This window comes from Ursus americanus, chromosome 5 (assembly GCF_024610735.1).
Source record: "Ursus americanus isolate L20-20 chromosome 5, mUrsAme1.1.p, whole genome shotgun sequence".
Taxonomy (NCBI): Eukaryota; Metazoa; Chordata; class Mammalia; order Carnivora; family Ursidae; genus Ursus; species Ursus americanus.
The window spans coordinates 82,804,805-82,825,719 of record NC_142131.1 but is presented as its reverse complement, the minus strand read 5'-3'; the positions used below and the strand labels follow the sequence as shown (position 1 = coordinate 82,825,719).

The window sequence follows — 20,915 nt, the reverse complement described above, 5'->3', positions numbered from 1 at the left end:
TGTTGAGTCCATGCATGGCTATTTATCCTTGTATCATCGCCTGATAGCTACTCTTCATAAGCCTATTGAAGAAACAGAAGAGCTTTCATTTAAGAGAAGGGCATGAATCTGCCAGTATCTATCATCTTTTCTCCTTGAACATTGAGTGATTAGATAGAAATGTCAAATGAGCCATGCGCAAACAGAACAAGGGGAATAAGTACATTAACTTTACTTCTTTCATCTCATTTCTCCTGCTATCCCCTGCCACTTGTCAAACCCAATAGGAAGTCAAAAAGGGAAGTAGCCTGTGTGATGTAATCTAAAGCAGCCCTCCACTAAGGAATAGAATGAGACATAGGAGAACATGCCTGGGAAGGAGGAATGAACAAACAGAACAATCATCACAGACATAAGAAGAATAATAGTTAACTGGAAAAGAAAAAAAAAGTGCCCACTTTTGTTAATCATGAAGACAGAATTTCCAATGTTCAGCCCTGAAATTTCATTAACTAGCATTATAAGACGACACTAAGGCTACATAATTCCTCTTAACTAGAAGAAAATAATAATGGAATAAATATGTTTTTATACACGACAATGTGTATTATGTTTTTTTTTCTATAAACAGATTGAGAGTAAGAAGCACTATGCCTCATATTGTTCTAAAGCTGTAAACCTTTCTTCCAGCACCATTACACTAGTTCAGCTTATGTACCTATTATCCCAGCATAACTGCTAACAGCAGTTAGCTTTTCTTTCATTTTCCAAATTGCTCCATGGAGGAAAAGTCTATGCATTTATCTTACTGTGAGCTTACTTCCTTATAATAGTTAAGTGATTCTAAAAGAAATAATTCTAAAAATGAATGTTCTTAAAACCACTAAACTGTACACGTAACAATGGTTAATATAGCAAATATATCGTTATATGTATTTTAACACAATAAATAAAAACATGATGATACAATATCTCTACCCTACATACAAGTATCTTATGCAGGAGGGTCAACTTACCCTAGCCAGGCACATCAGATCCCTTCCCTGACTTTGCAAGCTAGAATTTAGGTTCAGTACCTGATGAAATGGGTTAATGTAAAGTCCCCTTGTGGATGTAAAAAGTCTTTACGTCAGAAGCAAAGGAGTCAACAAACAGAAAGAAGCAAATATAAGAGATCGGAGTGAAAGGCCTAACAGCTTTTAAATGCTGGTCAACATGAGGACTGCATTTGTTGTTTGGTGAAACTCTCAAGGGATTCTCTATACCAGCAAACACCCCCCCCCAAGACTTACATAGAATTGGGTTTTTGTAACTTGCAGCCAAGCTAATCCAGAATTCAAATTTAAAAATCCATGAACAGAACTAAGAATATAATGATATACTATTATACCATTATGGCATAGTATAAAACTTATGGTATACTATAAGAGAGTGAGGATTTATTTTATTCAAGACTGGGCAGTTGGCAGCATGTAATGTAGGTATCCGGCACTTGGTTAAGTGATTATATATATATATATATTTTTCTTGTTGCTCATACATTTTTTGTGAGCATGAAGCTTTTAAGAAATTTCGTAGGAAACTTCTTAGTGTATCAGAGGGTTTTAAATAAATCCTGTGCCCTTCGGTCAGAGAGAGGAAAAAGAAATGTTTCACTTATTTAAAGTGTTATCACACCTAAGAGAAAAAAGACGGATGTCTAAGATGCAGTGTATCAATAAGACTTTTCTACTTAAAGCTAGGCTTAGATCATTGCTCATAGCCAACACCTAAATTACTAATGGATCTTTACAGATAATGTGCAATTGTGAGATGCTGAAAGTTATAAACAAATCTAGGAGAATTGTATTTCCCTCTTCCCCATACCTATTACTGTGCATACCCTAAATAAATCCCCATTATAAGGCACGTATCAACCCTCTGACATGAGAATAAAGAAACCTCATTCCAAAAGAGAACATCCCTACCTCTCTATGCCACCTTTTTACCAGAGGTCAAGCCCATGTACCAGAAGCTGAAACTTAGGTATTATGTATAGTCCTGGGTCTGGTGATAGGAAACAAAATTTCAGGATCCAGATACAAAGAAAATGATAATTCAACAATCTGTCTCATGTTGTACATTAGCAAACTAGATTGTCAATCCCCATCACATATCATCAAACAGAGCATGAACTAGGATTCTAGCTAAGTTTGGTTTTGATGAAAGATAGGAGCAGGGAACATTATTCCTGGGTAAGGGGCCAAATTGTTAGGTGCTAATGTCCAGGTCCAGTTGAAACCCCAACAAGAAATTATCTTTTTAGGCTATAACAAACCAATATACTTGCTGTTTTCTAAAAAATATTGACTAAAGGTAGAACAAGAGAGGAAATTTCCAAGGAAGTTAAAATTGGGAACATGAAGATTGATTGACTAAATAAATACTTTTCCTTCAGGAAACTGGTCATCAAATGGCTATGAGAATTTCTCTTTGATGTTTGATCCTATTTTTCTTGTACCACAGGTAATGGTGCACACTGTGGAAGAGTTAACACACTATGGTGTTTCATTTTCCATTAACTAAATAGGATGAAGTATTTCCTCCTCAATATATATTATGAGTTTTGTAAATCTTTACATTAGACATCTGAATTAAGGTTGTGGATGGGAAGGAAATATCAACGCTTCTGCACTAAGAAAGGTCATCATCCAGTGGTCCTCATTTGGAGTGAAATGGTTTTGTATTACCTCACTGAGAGTTGACAACAAGACCAGAAACTTATGGGAAAGTCCTGCTTTGCAACTGTCCTTTACTAGAATAATCACATATGACACTTCATTAAAAAAAAGTAGCTATAATTTATTGTTTTCCAAATATCTTCATGTAAACTAAGTAACAATATAACTCTGTGACAATCTAAACATAGATTGCCTTGATATTCTCAAAAGAAGCACAAATTCAGCAATATATTAAAATGTTCACCTTATCTATATTGTGCAAGCATTAGACAAAATAAATGGTAGTTTATGTAATAATATTATACAAATCAGCATAAAACTTAACTGTATGTAAGGAAAGATAGAAAAAGGCAACTAAGAGGTATTTTTTAGTGTTCTTCTATTTTATGTGATGTGAGCAAAACTCTTTTCCTTCTGGAAATCAATTCCTTTGAAAAACATACTTGTGAGATGAAAATACTGGCCACATGTGCTGGATCCTGCAAAGGTCACATGGCTAAAACCAGGCAGTAAAATTGTATCCCTGCGATATTTCAAATTTGAAGGAAGTCAACCTCTCTTCATTGATCAATGTTAGAGTAAAAGTAAGAAACTGAGTCGAACCCTGTGGCCTACATATGAAAAAGTTAGTCTACCAGGAATCTGAAGAAGCTTTTTATGAAAAGGAAAAATAAAGAGCTGAAAAATGGCAAAAATAAGTCCAGGAACCAATTGTTTTCTTTTGGATTCTTATCTATTCTGACATTAAGTATTTTGTAACAAAGAAAATGTTATCTTGACATAAATATTATTTTTTTGGGAAAGATAAAGATAAATAAATTACCAAAGTACAATCAAATTTAAAAGGGACAAGAGACCAATGAGGTCTATTTATCTCTTACACCTCTGAGATAGTGAATTTTTAAAGAAAAATACATGTCAGTTTCATTGGGGAGGGAGCTCTTTGTAGCTGGAAAAAAATAAGTTCTTCATATAGAAGAAAATGTTTGGACTGACATAAACATGCAGATGATAAAAGGTAAATGTATAGAAAAGAGTGATACATAAACATAAAGAAAAAGAAAAATGTGTGGAATGTTGCTTAATACTAGGTAATAATTGACATTTAAAAACCTCAGGTTTTAGGGGTACCTGGGTGGCTCAGACAGTTGGGGGTCTGACTCCGAGTTTCAGCCCAGGTCATGATCTCAGGGTCCTAAGATCAAGTCCTGAGATTGAGGCTTGGGTCAGGCCCCATGCTCACATGGAGTTTGCTTGAATTTCTCTCTCTCCCTCTGATGCTCCCTCACTAACACTCATGCATTAGTTCGCTCTCTCTGTCTCTCAAATAAATAAATAAAATCTTTTTAAAAACCTCAGAGTTAACACCTTAATTGTTTATAACCTTGTGAGTACCAGTGTGTCTTGCCTACAAGACCACAGATCTGAAAAGCTTATTTTTTCTGTAATTGGAGAATATGAAATTAATCAAGTAATATACACACATATAGGCCTTCAATACAACACTATTACTTTAATTACAACACATTGTTAAGCAAAAGTACTGCCACCACCATATGGACTACTATATATAGTACAATAAGTGCCACTACCACCAATACCAAAATACTTTTTTTCATATTTATTCAATCATCTTGAAATACAAGATCATATAAACCTGGTTTAACTATGTTATTTTCATTATAAATAATAAACACACATAAATATATCTTTCCTCCACTGATAGAATAAATTTCAGAACTCATTCTTGGCAAAACTAAAAATACTCAAGTTTGGGGTGATTCAAAGATACTATTACTTGGACCTCATTTGCTTGAGGAAGTTCTGGCCCTTGGCCAAGCTGTCCTTCAGTGCATCTTTCATGGTTTCATTCCGTAGACTGAAGATGAAGGGGTTCAGGAGTGGTGTGATGACACTAGAGAGGATAAAGAGGATCTTGTTAAGATGCAAGCTGCTCTTCTGGGAGGGCCGGACATAGACAAAAATGGAGATCCCATAGCCCATGGAGACCACAGTGAAGTGAGAGGCACAGGTGGCAAAGGCTTTGCATTGACCTTGTCTTGAGGGTATCTTCAGAATGGTGGAGATGATGTAAACATAGGAGACCATGGTGAGGGAGAGGGAGCTGAGGAGCAGGACAAGAGAGGTGAGGAAGTCCAAGAGTTTAGTGACACTATAAAAATTCAATAAAATACAAAGTATGATAAGAACAGATGAACAAAATAACAAGAAAAGAAAACAGAAAACAACAAAATGATAATAGTATTTTTTATTATTAATAAGTTTAATCATAAATAGTATAAACTTCTGAAGTAAGCGAAATACAGTAGCTAAATGGATAATCAAACAAGACCCAACTATATGCTGTCTACATGAGATGGACCTTAGATGTGAGGACACTCCTAAGATGAAAGTGAAGGGATGTAAAAAAAGACATTCCTTTCAAATGTTAAACAAAAGAGAGCAAGAGTGGCTATACTTATATCAGACAAATTAGAGTTTCAGACAAAAAGTTTTGTGAGCAATGAATAAAAGCATTAATAATGATTAAAGTGTCAGTTTGATAGGAAGGTGTATGTGTATGTATCTATATGTACAGCTATCTAATCTATAGCTACCTATCTATCTATCTATCATCTACTCCAACAAGAAATTTTAGCAAAGGAGTGGAACAAAAAACTTGAGACTGACCACACAAGAAGACAAGAAAGATAGATTAATTTTATCTGCACCATTCTATCACAGAAACCGGCTTTACTCAACACCAAGAAAGAACATCCAAGGACAGGGTAGTGAACAACTTCTCCAGCCTTTTGGGGCACCACACAAAGGTCCCACTTCAGCTTTACCCCATTCAGGCTAACAAATCTGACACAATAGACATAGCTAGGAACAAGGACGAAAATAAAGGGCTAATAATAGGAGCCATGAAGAAGGATATTTTGTGGTTCACAATAACCTGCTGAACAGACAAACCCTGAGTCTTTCACCACTGAAGGACCAAATTCCAGCATAGCTGCCAAAGAAAACCTGCAGATTTCACCTACTTTCACCCACAGGTATTCACATTTATTGATGCCAATTGCTTAAATTCTTCCTCATTCCCTCTTCCTTTCTCGTACATCAGAGCCAAGGAACAAAAGCAGATTCCAGCTCAGGTCTCTATGGCTTTGTGATGTAAAATGACAGTGATGACTCCTGAGACAGACAGTGCTGTGCATGCACTTCAGCCTAGACCCTCCAACTGTGCACTTGCACATTGCCAACCTGACATCTCCAGCCTTCAATGAAGTGTGCATGTCAAGATGGACATTGTGCAGCTATTGACAAGCACACTGAGGGACATAACCCTCAGAGCTGCTTGTGAGCCCACATCAAACCCTGTTTCTTTAGCCCTGGTGTATACCACTGCATTCATCTCTAGCCAGCCCCTCCATCCAGGTTTTTATCTTTATGTACCCAGGGTGACACACATCCCCAGTCTCCACTGCAGTTTGCAAGCCCAACAGAGATTGTGCATCCATGAAAGTACACCAAACTCCAGGGTCCCGAAAGCTCACATTCATTGAGGTAGTGTTTGGTGCTACCAGTCGTTCCTTTTCATGAAATTTGCCAACACATGTGTGTCTGTAATTTACCCTTGCCCATACATAGGCACCTGCATCTGGCAATATGTGAAAGTTTTTCTTTATTATAGTCCATTCAAAACATCTGAAAGAAATGATAGCTTCTTTGAATGTGTACAGAGGGGTACCTCACTGGCTCAGTCGGTTGAGTGGCTGCCTTTGACTCAGGTCATGATCTTGTGGTCCCAGGGTCAAGCCCTGCATCGGGCTCTTTTCTCAGCGAGGAGTCTGCTTCTGCCTCTGCCTCTCCCTCATGCTCTCGCTCTCTCTCAAATAAATAAATACAATCTTTAAAAAAATGTGTAGAGAACTCTGCAAAGATACGAGGGTAACACGAAATGAAGAAAACATGACTCCACCAAAGTAATACAGTACACCTCTAGTAACTGGAACAAAAGGAATGAAAAACCAGAAATTGCCTGAAAAATTCAAAATAATTGTTTGAAGGCCGCTCATAGAGCTACAAAAGAGCACATATAAAGAAGGTGAATAAATCAAGTAGGCAAGAATAAAATATGAAATTCACTAAATAGAAGACACTAAAAAAATACAAAAGAGAACTTTTGCAGATAGATATATATAAAATAATTCAATAGTGTATAAACCTGTTGAATTACTATGTTGTACACCTGAAACTAATGTAACATTGTTTGGAAACTATACTCAAATTTAAAAAAAAAAGTCACTAAAGTGTTTCAAAAGTACAGTTCAAACCAAAAGAAAGAATGAGTTGAAATACATATCAATTAAAATTATACAGAAAAAGATAACTTCAGAGCTAACAAGAAAAAAAAGTGTATTTTACACAACGGTATTCTAGAAGGTTTTTAGCAGATTTCTTGGAAGAGACCTTAGAGGCCAACAGAGAATGGTATACTATATTTAAAAAGTTGAAAGAAAGATGGTGTTCCAGGGTGGCTCAGTTGGTTAAGGGTCTGCCTTTGGCTCAAGTCCTGATCACTGGGTCCTGGTATCAAGCCCTACCTCAGGCTCCATGCTCAGTGGGGTGTCTGATTCTCCCTCTTCCATCATTCCTCCCTCTGCCTCTCTCTCTCTCTCTCTCTCTCTCTCTCTCTCTCTCGTTCTCACTCTCTCAAATAAATAAAATATTTTTAAAAATTTTAAAAATGCAGCTGAAAGAAAGGAACCACAAATCAATAGTTTTCCCAGTAAAGTTTTTCTTCAAAAATGAAAATGAGATGAACACTTGTCTTAATAAAAAGAGCTGACATAATTAATCACTGTTAAAACTGCTTTATAATAAATGTTTAAAGAAACTATTCAAGTTGAAATGAAAGTGTATAATTGGTTATATAAATGCATAGTAATATATATAAATTACACCACATTCTTTGAGGAAAGAATAGATTAAGATTCTGAATGCCCTAATACTTTAATGCAGTCCTGCGTTAATTGCACAATGCCAGGATAAATGTTAAAAAGAAAATGTATTAAAAATAAATAGAACTCAACAGAGTAGGTGTAAAGGGAACATACCACAACATAATAAAGGTCCTAAATGCAAAACCCACTATGTACAAAATACACAATGAGGATAAAAAAAATGAGAGCTTTTCCCCTAAGGTCAGGAACAAACAAAAATGTCTACTCTCACCATTTTATTCAACATATTCTAGAATTCCTAGCCAGAGCAATCAGACAACAAAAATGAATACAAGGCATCCAAATTGGTAAGAAAGAAGTCAAACTTTCACTATTTACAGATAACATGATACTATGTGCAGAAAACTCTAAAGAATTCACCAAAAAACTATGAGAATAAGTGAATTCAGTAAAGTCTCAGGATACACAACCAATATAAAGCAATCTGTTGCATTTCTATACTCTAATAATAAAGCATCAGAAAGAGAAGTTAAGAAAACAATCCCTTTTAAAATTGCATGAAAAACAATAAAATACTTGGGTGGAACAGAGTAGAAAACTCAGAAATAAACCTACAAATAAACAGTGAATTAATCTTTTAAAATGGGGGTGGGGAAGCCAATGGGAGAAAGACAGTTTCTTCAACAATTGGTGCTGGGAAACCTGAACAGCAACATGCAAAAGAATGAAACTGGACTACTGTCTTATACTATACACAAAAATAAATCAAAAACAGATTAAAGACCTAAATGTGAGACCTGGAAACATGGAACTAGAAAAGAGCAGAGGCAGTAATTTCTCTGACATCAACCATGACAACATTTTTCTAGATATGTCTCCTGAGGCAAGGTAAACAAAAGAAAAAATAAACTATTGGAACTACATCAAAATAAAAAGCTTCTGCACAGGGAAAGAGACAATCATGAAAACTTAAATACAACCTAATGAATGGGAGAAGATATTTGCGAATGACAAATTCAATAAAGGGCTAGTATCCAAAATATATAAAGAACTTATAAACCTCAACACCCCTCAAAAATAATCTAATTAACGAAAGGCAAAAGGCATGAACACGCATTTGTTCAAAGAAGATACAGATGAACAACAGGTACACAAGACACTCATGCTTTATTTTCAGGGAAATGCAAATCAAAACCACAATGAAATATCACATTGCACCTGTCAGAATGGCTAAAATAAAAAACACAAGAAGCAACAAGCATCAACAAAGATGTGGAGAAAAAGGAACTCTCAGGCACTGTTGGTGGGAGTGCAAACTGGTACAGCCACTCTGAAAACCAATATGAAGGGTCCTCAAAAGGTAAAGAATAGATTTGCCCTATGATCCAGTAATCACACTACTGGGTATCTACCCCCAAAATACAAAAACACTACTTCAAGTTATACATGCAACCCTGTATTTATTTCAGGATTATTTATAAAAGCCGAATTATGGAAGCAGCCCAGGTGTCTATTGACTGATGAATGGGTAAAGAATAACTTTTCTATATATACAATGGATTATTATTCAGCCATAAAAATAGTGAAATATTGTCATTTGCAATGACATGTATGGGAATAGAGAGTATAATACTAAGCCATTTAAGTCACTCAGAAAAAGACAAATGCCATATGATTACAATCATATGTGGAATTTAAGATGGGAACAAATGAATAAATGAAAAAAAAGGAGAGAGACAAACCAAGAAATAGTTTCTTAAGTGTAGAGAACAACCTGATCATTATCAGAGAGGAAGTGGTTGGGGGGATGGGTGAAATAGATGATGGGGATTAAACTACAGTTATCAAGATGAGTACTGAGTAATGTACAGAATTGTTGAGTCAGGGGTGCCCGGGTGGCTCAGTCAGTTAAGTGTCTGCCTTCGGCTCAGGTCATGATCACAGGGTCCTGGGATCTAGCTCTGCATTGGGCTCCTTGCTCAGCAGGGAGCCTGTTCCTCCCTCCCTCTGCTGTTCCCCTTGCCTCTGTACTTTTGCTCTCTCTGTCAAACAGATAAATAACAAACTCTTTAAAAAAATTGTTGAATCTCTATATTGTACACCTGAAACTAATACAACCCTGTATGTTAACTATACTGGAATTCAAATTAAAAGAACATTGAGATAACACCTTACGCCAATTAGACTGGCAAAAATTGACAAGGTATGCAGCAACAAATGTTGGAGAGGATGTGGAGAAAGGGGAACTCTCTTACACTGTTGGTGGGAATGCATGTTGGTACCGCCACACTGGAAAACAGTATGCAGGTTTCTCAAGACATAAAAAATAGAGCTACCCTATGACCCAGCAATTGCACTACTGGGTGTTTACCCCAAAGATACAGATGTAGTGAAGAGAAGGGCCATAATGACCCTAAAGTTCACAGCAGCATTGTTCACAAGAGCTGAACTGTGGAAGGAGTGGAGATGCCCTTCAACGGATGAATGGATAAAGAAGATGTGGTCCATATATACAGTGGAATATTAGCCCTCAGAAAGAACGGTTAACCAACATTTGCAGCAACATGGGCATGACTGGAGGAGATTATGCTAAGTGAAATAAGTTAAGCAGAGAAAGACAATTATCATATGGATTCACTCATTTGTGGAACATAAGGAGTAGCAGGGAAATCAGTAGGAGAAGGAAGGGAAGAGTGAAGGTGGGGTAAACAGAAGGGGGAATGAACCATGAGAGACTATGGACTCTGGGAAACAAACTGACCATTTCAGAGGGAAGGGGGGTGGAGGATTGGGATAGGCTGGTGATGGGTATTAAGGAGGGCACTTATTGCATGGAGCATGGGGTGTTATATGCAAATAATGAATCATGGAACACTACATCAAAAACTAAGGATGTACTGTATGGTGACTCACATAATAAAAAATTTAAAAAAATTCTTAAAAATAGACGAATATACCAAAAACAATTTATTAGAGGTTTCAAAAAATAACAAGATATGAATGATTACTCTCAATGGATGAAAGGGGTAAAGGAAAGTGCAGAAATTTTGAATGCCATTGCAGCTGAGTTGTTATTGGATTAAACAGTCCATTATCAATAAGGGAATTTACATAAGTCTCATTGTAATTACAAAGTAAAACCTAAGATAGTTTCACAAAACATAAAGAGGAGAAAATCAAAGTATGCTATTATGACATAGCATCCATTACGAGAGAGGAGAACAGGAGAGGAAGAAAAAACTACAAAATATCCAGAAAACCACTAATAGCATGGCAATAATAAAAAGTTATCTATGATAATTTCTCTATATGTAAATAGGTTGATTTCTGCAGTAAAAAAAATGTGGGTGGAAAAAATCAAGAACTAAATATGTACAATGGTTTCACTTCAGTTTAAGAAAACATATAAGCTCGGAAATGAACCACGAGAGACTTTGGACTCTGGGAAACAAACTGAGGGTTTTAGACAGGAGGGGTGTGAGGGGATGGGCTAGCCCAGTGATGGGTATTAAGGAGGGCACATATTGCATGGAACACTGGATGTTATATGCCATCAATGAATCATGGAACACTACATCAAAAACCAATGATGTAATGTATGGTGACTAACATAACATCATCATAATAAAAAAAAAGATTGACAAGGTCAGAAAAAAAAATAAATGATGACAGAGAAAAAGATGTTCATGTAAGTGGAAACCAAAAGAAAATAGGGATAACTCTATTCATAACAGACAACATAGACTAAAGCCAAAATTTGCAACAAAAGACATAAAAAGTTAGTATGTGATGACAAAAGTGTCAGCTCATCAAGAAGACATAGCATAAATACATACTCACCCACCAATGGATCACTTAAATATGTTAAGCAAATAGTAACAAATTTGAAGGGAGACAGTGACAAAATTACAACAGTAATAGGGTCTTCAATACTCCCTTTTCAAAGATAGATAGATTATACTCCACACAAAATCAACAAACAAATGTTTACTTGAACCATACTTTAGTCCAAATGGACCTAACATATATACAGAAGACTCCATCCAACTATAGGAGAATAGTCTTCTCAAGTGCTCATGAACATTCCTCCACAATTCATTATATAATAGTTTACAAAGCAAGCCTTATAAACTTAGGGAGGATTGAAATCGCACCGGTATCTTTTTTCCCCCAAATATAATGGTATGAAACCAGAAATCAGTAAAAGGAGAAAAAACTGGAATGTTCATAGATGTATGGAAATTAAACAGTAGATTTCTGAACAGCCAATGGATTGAAGGAGAAGTTTAAAAAATCTCAAAACAAATGAAAATAGAAACAAGAGTATACCAAAACCTATGAGATGGTGTAAAATCAGTTGTTAGAGGGAAGCTTATCATGATAAAGCATATATTAAGAAAATAGAAAGATATCAAAAAGGCAACCAGAGATCTGTACCTGGAGGAACTAGAAAAAGAACAAAATAAGCCCAAAGTTAGCAGAAAGATGAAAATAATAAAAATCAGAGTGCAAATATGAAATTGACACCAGAAAAACAATAAAAAAAGAACAATGACACTCAAAATTGACTTTATTAAAGATAAAAAATAGCAAACCTTTAGCTCGACTAAATAAAAAAGAGAGAAGACTCAAATAAATGAAATCAGATATGAAAGAGGAGACATTACACGGATACAACAGACATACATAGGATTGTGAGATTGCTATAAACAATTAATGCCAACTATTCAGATAACCTAGAAAAATGGATAAAATATGTAGAAATATACAACCTACAGAATCTGAATCATGAATAGAAAACCTGAACCAAAAAATGAGTAAGGAGATTGAATCAGTAATTAAAAACCTAACACAGAACGGTTCAAGAAAAAAATATTTTCACTGGTGAATTCTACCAAATATTTGGAGAAGAATTAACACCATGTTCTTAAATTTTTCCAAAAAATGATGAGGACAGAAAACTGCCAAAGTAATTCTATAACTCCAGCATTGCTGTCACCAAAGACAGATAAGGACACTAGAAGAAAACAAAATTGTTCAACAATATCTTTAATAAAATAAGATGAAAAAAATATCAACATAATATTAGCAAACCAAAATCAATAGTACTTTAAAAGGATCATACACAGTAATCAAGTGAGATTAATTCCTGGGATGAAAGGATGTTTCAATTTATGAAAATCAAAAAGTGATGCATCACATTGATAGAATGAAAGATTAAAAAAAAAGATAGATGCACAGAGGCATTTGAGAAAAGTTAACACAATTTCTGATAAAACTCTCAACAAATTAGGTATAAGGGAAATGTATGTCAGCATATTACAGACCATATGTAATAAACACACAGCTAATGGTATGGAAAGTTGAAAGGTTTCCCACTAAGACCAGGAGAAAGACAACTGTGCTCATTCTCACTAATCCTATTCAACACAGTTCTGGAGTCCTAGCTGGAGAAATCAGACAAAAAAGGAAAAAAAATATCCAAATTGGAAAGAAAATAAGTATTTTTTTCTGCAGATTATATATCTTATACATAAAAAGCCCTAACTATTCTATCAAAATACTGTTAGAACTAATAAACAAATTTAGTAGTTTCTGGATACAAGATCAACATAAAGATCAGATGAATATCTATACAATCCACACAATACAATGAAATATCTACAATAGTAATAAAGAGGGGCACCTTGGTGGCATAATAGGTTGGGAGTCTGACTCTTGGTTTCAACTCAGGTCATGATCTAAGGTCATGGGTTTGAGCCCCACGTCAGGCTCTGCCCTCAGCACAGAGTCTGCTTGAGACTCTCTTTCCCTTTGCCCTTTTACCCCAGAATAAATAATCTTAAAAAAAAAGAGTAATAAAGAAAATAATCCCACTTAAAATAGCATCAGAATAATAAAATAAATTGCAATAAATGTAACCAAGGAGATGAAAGATCTGTACACTGGATACTACAGGGTATTGATGAAAGAATTCAAAGTCACAAATAAGTGGAAAATATTCTGTGCTTATAGATCAGAAGAATTAATGTTATTAAATATCAGTAATCCCCAAACCCATTTATAGATTCAATGTAATACGCTTTAAGGTTCCAACGGTATTCTTTGAAGAAACAGAAAAGGAAAAAGAAAAAAACCTGAAAAGATTTATATAACCGTGAAACACCTCAGAAAACTGAGGCAACACTGAGAAATAACTAATCTGGGGGCATCACACTTCCTGAATACAACATACATCAAAAGGTTAGTAATCAAAACAATATGGTGCTGGCATAAGAACAGACACACAGGGGCGCCTGGGTGGCTCAGTCGTTAAGCGTCTGCCTTTGGCTCAGGGTGTGATCCCGGAGTTATGGGATCGAGCCCCACATCAGGCTCCTTTGCTATGAGCCTGCTTCTTCCTCTCCCACTCCCCCTGCTTGTGTTCCCTCTCTGCTGGCTGTCTCTATCTCGGTCGAATGAATAAATAAAATCTTAAAAAAAAAAAAAAAGAACAGACACACAGACAAACCTAACAAAATTCAGAGCTCACAAAGAAACTCACACATATATAATCAACTAGTGTTTGATAAGGGAGCCATGAATATTCAAGGAAGAAAATATAGAGTCTTCAGTAAATGGGTTTTACAATAGTGGATATTCACAAGGAAAGAAATTGTATTCGACCCTCTATCTTACGTGACTCACAAAAATTAACTTATAGTTGATTGAAGTTTTTTTTTTATGTTTTAAGGTTTTTATTTTTTTTCTTGTTACTTTTTATTTAAATTCCTGTTAGTTAACATACAATGTAATATTAGTTTCAGGTGCAGAATTTAGAGATTCGACACTTACATACAATATCCAGGGCTCATCACCATGGAAATCATATGCCTGGCTAGATAAGATTTAAAAAACACATGCCTCCTTGAGTGAGCATAGTTGAAAAGCAAAGGAGTGTCCAGAAGACTGGGCCCCTTTAAGGTTTCTGCTATGAAAACAGCTGGATCCTCCTTGTGCCTCAATGCACTCATTTATCTTTGGAGGTCACATACCCCACACCCTCCCTGCCTGCACGCTCCTCGCCAGCACAGCCTATTCCAATCACAGGATACTCCCTATGTCACTGTCCTGATCATTAAAGCTTCACATTCCTTTTTCGTTTTTTCTTATTCCCTTGTGGTATTGATAACATTCACAATAAAGGTGGAGGCAGAGTCTGGCTCCTGACCTTTCACCACTAGAGCATCTGGTCCCCAGGCTACCACCTTTCTCCTACTAAGGTGTCTGGAGTAACCTTTTCATCGGCCACCTCAGGATTTGCTGGCCAAACCCGACAATCACAAGTGCCCTCCTCAATCCCCGTCACTTATTTAACCCATCCCCCCACCAAGGATCAGTGTGTTTTCTAGAGTTAAGCGATTGTTTGTTGGATTGACTTTCTCTTGCTTTTTTGCCCATTTTCTTTGTTTCTCAAATTCCACACATGAGCGAAAGCATATGGTATCTGTCTTTCTCTGACTGACCTACTATGCTTAGTCTAATACTCTGTAGTTCAATCCATGGTCTTGCAAATGACTAGATGACATTCTTTTTAATGGCTGAGTAATATTCCATTTTATCCAGATATGCCCCGTTCTTTATCTACTCATCAGTCCATGGACACTTGGGCTGTGTCCATGATGTGGCTATTGTAGCTAATGCTGCTATAAACATCAGGCTGCATGTATACATTTAATTTCATATGTATGTATTATTTGGGAAATACCTAGTACTGCCATTGCTGGATCATAGGGTAGCTCAATACTTAACTTTCTTTTTTTGATAATATTTTTTATTATGTTATGTTAGTCACCATGCAGTATTACCTCAGTTTTTGATGTAATGTTCCATGATTCATTATTTGCATATAACACCCAGTGCACCAGGCAATACGTGCCCTCCTTAATACCCATCAAGTTTCTGAGTAAACCACATATTGTTTTTCCAGAGTGACTGCATGAGCTTTCATTCCCACCAACAGTGCACGAGGGTTCCTTTTTTCTCCATGACCTTACCTTCACCTGTTGATTCTTGTTGATTTTAGCCATTCTGACAACTGTGAGATAATATCTCATTGTAGTTGTGATTTACATTTCCATGATGATCAGTGATGTTGCACATTATTTCATCTGTCTCTTGGCTATCTGGATATCTTCTTTGGAAAAAAAATTTCTGTGTATATATATATATATATATTTTTTTCATTTCTTCCATGATTTTATGTTTGACCAATTCATTGTTCACTAGGATGTTGTTTAACTTCCATACATTTGTGGTCTTCCCAAATATTTTTCTTGTGGTCGACTTCCAGCTTCTTAGTCTTATTATCAGAAAGGTGTATGTTATGATTTCAATCTTTTTTGCATTTTTTGAGGCCTGATTAGTGACCTAGTATATGATCTATTCTGGAGAATTTTCTGTGTGCACTTGAAAAGAGAATGTGTATTCTGCTCCTTTGGATGGAATGTCTGTATATGTGTCTTAAGTCCATGTGGCCCAGTATTTCATTCAAAACCATGATTTCCTTATTTGTTGTCTGCCTAGATGATCTGTCCATCTATGTCATTGGGGTGTTAAGTCCTCTATTATTATTGCATTTTTATCAATGAGTTACTTTATGTTGTTATGGTTTTATATGTTTGGGTGCTCCCAAGTTGGGTGTATGAATAATTACAATGGTTCTATATTCCTATTTGATTGTCCCCTTTATTATGATATATTTCCTTTCTTTGTCTCTTGTTACAACCTTTATTTTAAAGTCTAGTACGTCTGCTATTTTATTGCTACTCTGCCTTTCTTTGACATCCATCTGTATGATAAATATTTATCTATCACCTCACTTTCAATCTCCTGGTGCCTTAGGTCTAAAATGAGGCTCTTTTAGACAGCATATAGCTTTTTTTGTTTGTTTGTTTTGTTTTGTTTTGTTTTTGTTTTTGTTTGTTTGTTTGTTTAATCCATTCTGACAATCTATATCTTTTGGTTGGAGAGTTTAGTCTATTTACATTCAAAGTAATTATTGATAGATATGTATCTAGTGGCATTTTATCATTTCCTTTGTTGTTATTTCTGGAGGTTTTCTACGATCCTGATTCTCTTTTTGTCTTTGTCACATTTGTTCTCTTCACTCAAAGAATCTCCTGTCATATTTTCTGTAGGGCTGGTTTAGTGGTCACAAACTCCTTTCCCCCTCCCCAACCAAGGAAACTCTTTATTTATTTTATTCTGAATGATAGCCTTGTTGGATATCTTATTCTTTGTTGCAGGTTTTTCTCATTCAGGACATTGAATATATCATGACACTACCTTCTGGCTTTCCAGGGTTTGTTGGGAAATCTCCAGCTAGCCTTACGAGTTTTTTCTTGAAATTTAAGGACTTATTTTGTCTTTCAGCTTTTAATACTTGTTCTTTATCACTATATTTTGCAAATTTAATTGCAATATTTCTTGGTACTGTCCTGTTTTTGTTTATTTTAACAGTCATTCTTTGTGTATCCTGGATCTAGATGTCTGTCTCCTCCTCCAGATTAGGAATGTTCTCAGCTATGATTTCCTCAAGTAAACTTTCTGCCCCCTTTTCTCTCTCATCTTCTTCTGGGAATCCTATTATAGAAATGTTATTACAGTTGATGGAATCACTGAGTTCCTTAAGTCTATTCCTGTATTGCATAATTCTTCTTTCACTCTTTTCTTCAGTTTCATTATTCTTTTTTTCATCATTGGGAGCTCTGGGTCACTAATATATTCTTCTGCTTCTTCAAACCTGCTGTTCATTGTATCTTTCCAGTCTTGTTTATTGCACTTTTTATCTCTAAATAATTAAGTTTTAATGTGACACCTTGAATATTTTATTATAAGTAAAAGTTTTAAAAACACTATTTGAGAAGTTGATAATTCTTTTCAATATTTTCTCTCTGTGATAAGGGTCTCACTGACGTCTTCTATTCTTTTCTCAAACCCAGTGTCTGTCCTTATAATTGTTGTTTTAAATTTTCCGTCAGGCATGTTACTTTTAACTGTCTTGCTTAAATCTTTGGCCATGACCTCATCTTGTTCTTTTATTTAAGATAAAGTCCTCCATCTTGGAATTTGTCTTATCTTTTCCTCCTTCTGTTTGTTAGAACAGCTATATATGTCTCTTGCTCCTTCTTAGATGTGGTCTCTTTCCTCCCCTTAGTTGTGGTTTTCTGTCAGTGTTCCACGCAATTTCTGGGGTATGTGATAGTTATCTAGTTGTGTTCATAAGAAAAGACTAGACTAGGATCCTCTTACTCCACCTTTGTCTTTCTCCAATTCCTTGTAAATCCTCTTTTGGTTAGTCAATGTTTGATGGGCATCAGGTAGTGGTAAGCAACAGTGTGGTTCAGATATGTGTTCTTCAAAAGTACACTACCCATAGAGAAAAGTTCCAATAGCTAAAGAGTAAGTTCTGATTTCAACTGGACCAAGTCCTGGTGCTTTTTCCACAGCATGTTTCTGAGTCCACATGGCAACACCAGGTGGGTGGTGACACTCTCACTGCCACTTTGCAGCTGAGCGAACTTAGTCTGCAGATAAACTAACATGCTCAAGATATGGCAGGGAGAGATTTGAATCCTCCAGACTTTTGGCGTCTTTAATGAAAGATTGAAGTGTAAGATGAATCTGTAAAGACCTAGAAGAATACACGGGAGAAAAGGACCTTGGCATTGGTCTTGGCAATTACATTATGGGTATAATACCAAAAGCACAGGCAACAAAAGCACAACTACATACATGTGACTACATCAAAATATACTATTTCTGCCTAGGAAAAGAAATAATCTATTAATAAAGAGTAACCTATTTATACCAAATGCAAACTGGTTTTTGTTATTGTTTGTTTGTTTGTTTGTTTGTTTGTTTGTTTGTTTTCCAGGTGAGTTTCCTGAAGTTTGTCCAGGACTATGTCTGTCACCCTGATTGAAAACACAGGTGCATTTCATTATTTAATATATAATCAGGATGCAGAACTCAACTTTATGAAGTCATAGATGAAGAGTCAGTGTCATGAACAAAGCCTATAAAATATTAGCTTTATTTAATATTTTTGAGATCAATGTGCTAGAGAAAAGACTAGGATTCAGAAGTCATATGTACACACTTCTTGGAGTTATGACATTACTTTTTTCTCATTTCAGCAGCACCTAATTGTGTTTTTTCTCCCCTTTTCTCTCTATCCCATTTACTCAGTATGCCTGCATAAAGCTAATAAGGTCCCCAAGGGATGGGGACCTGGCTGTTTCTAATGAACGGAAATACAGAGGTGTGTTACCTGTCCTTAATTCTGTGTGAAACACACACAAAGTATGCATACTTATATCCACATGATTTTATGTCCATCCTCTACTCTGCAACATAGGAGGAAACAGTCAGCAAAGCTAGTTCAAATGTGAGTCGTGGAAATGGATCCAGGTATCACCAACTCCAGTGAGATTTAGGGCGGGCTCCTTTCATCAGTGAGGTTTTTTCAGAGATGGGCAGAATCAACACATCAAGGTATTTATGAATAATAACGTATGAGTGAATTTGAAGAATAACCAGATTCCCATTTTTTTAAATCCCTTCTATCTGAAGACTCAAGTTGTCATCATCTTTGGGAAGTATCTTTGATAAACAGTCAGGAAAGACTGTAATCTCCCAATGGTAACTAAACAAGTCATTTTGAGTTTTCTACCTTTCTTAAGGGTGAGGTTTATTGTTAGTTATAGATGATGTTAAAGAATTTTTGTGTTTTTGTGATTTCACTATACTTGTTCTCAAAGCACATTTCTTTTGTTCACATTATCAGTTTAGCACTGATACTCAACATGGCTCAGGAAAATTCCAGCACCATCACTGAGTTGGTCCTTGTTGGATTTTCCAATCATCCTCAAATTGAGATCCCCCTCTTCTTCCTCTTCTCTGGGGTCTACCTGGTCAATCTCTTTGGAAACACAGCTATCATCATCTTGGTGGTAATTGATTCCTGCCTCCAGACACCCATGTATTTTTTCCTCTGCAACTTGGCCTTTCTCAACATATTTTACACCACAGCTGTGGTCCCCAAGATGCTCTTCAACCTCCTTGCTTCTAAGAAAGTTATCTCTTATGAACTCTGCCTTGCTCAGACCTACATATCTCTGTTAATGGGAGCAGCTGAGTGCATTATATTGTCAATCATGGCTCTGGACCGTTATGTGGCCATTTGTTACCCTCTACGATACCTGCTCATCATGAACTGGTCTGTGTGTGTGCAGCTTTCTGTGGGGGCATGGACCATCAGCTTCTTTGCCTCAGTGGTGCCCCTCTACTTCACCATGCTTCCCTTATGTGGCCCTTATATTGTTGACCATATTTTTTGTGAAGTACCTGTTCTTCTTCATATGGTCTGTGCTGATACATCCCTACAGGAGACAATGATGGTGATAGGTGCATCTGGTACCCTCTTGCTCCCCTTCCTCCTTATTACTCTCTCTTACCTTCACATACTGGTTGCTGTGATGAGGATGCACTCAGCAGAGGGTAGGAAAAAGGCATTCTCGGTCTGTAGCTCTCACCTGACTGTGGTGACCATCTACTATGGGACAGGTATGTTCATGTATATGAGGCCGAAATCTCTATATTCAGCTGAGGGTGACAAATTAATCTCCTTATTCTATGCTGTCATCAATCCTACTTTGAACCCACTAATCTATAGTCTGAGGAATAAGGAAGTGACTGGAGCCTTGAAGAGACTTTTAGAGAGATGGAGAGTTTCCCAAATTCAAAGGATACTCTCTTGAAATGTTAGTAAAGAGAATTTGCATTTACACTCTTTATTCCTAATGACATATTAGCTTAAAATACATGTAACTGTATGTCAAAAGTATTGAAAATACATCAGGTTATTTTTCTCTGACAGCACTGTACTGCAACTCTCCGTTTCCTGACTAATGTTAAGAGATTATATTATTTTATTGAAAAATTCTGCATATTAGTAATTTATTCCTAACAATTAGAAAGGTACATCTAATGAAGAAAGTGACATTGGGATTTCAGGTCAGGTTTCTCTCTCCATAATGTCACATGCCTCATTTAATTATTCTCCCCTACAATATTGATGTTCTTATTTTTTTCTTTATTAATCAAGTGCCATAGCATCCTTCTTGATTACACTATATTCCATCTATATGTACTTAAATCAATTTAAGTATGGGAGTGTATCTATAGCATAGTAAATATAATC

At 36.0% G+C, this 20,915-nt stretch overlaps 1 protein-coding gene across 1 annotated transcript; it reads left to right on the top strand.

Annotated features, from left to right (window-relative positions):
* The first annotated feature begins 19,518 nt into the window (after window positions 1–19,518).
* Window positions 19,519–20,472, top strand: LOC123780162 (olfactory receptor 2A12-like). Its single transcript, XM_045778948.2, has one exon. The coding sequence runs from the start codon at window positions 19,519–19,521 to the stop codon at window positions 20,470–20,472; it is 954 nt and encodes a 317-aa protein (XP_045634904.2).
* Window positions 20,473–20,915: the final 443 nt, after the last annotated feature.

What these genes read in the sequence shown, in the direction of transcription:
- LOC123780162 (XM_045778948.2), top strand. Translation starts at nt 19,519, where the DNA reads ATGGCTCAGGAAAATTCCAGCACCATCACTGAGTTGGTCCTTGTTGGA.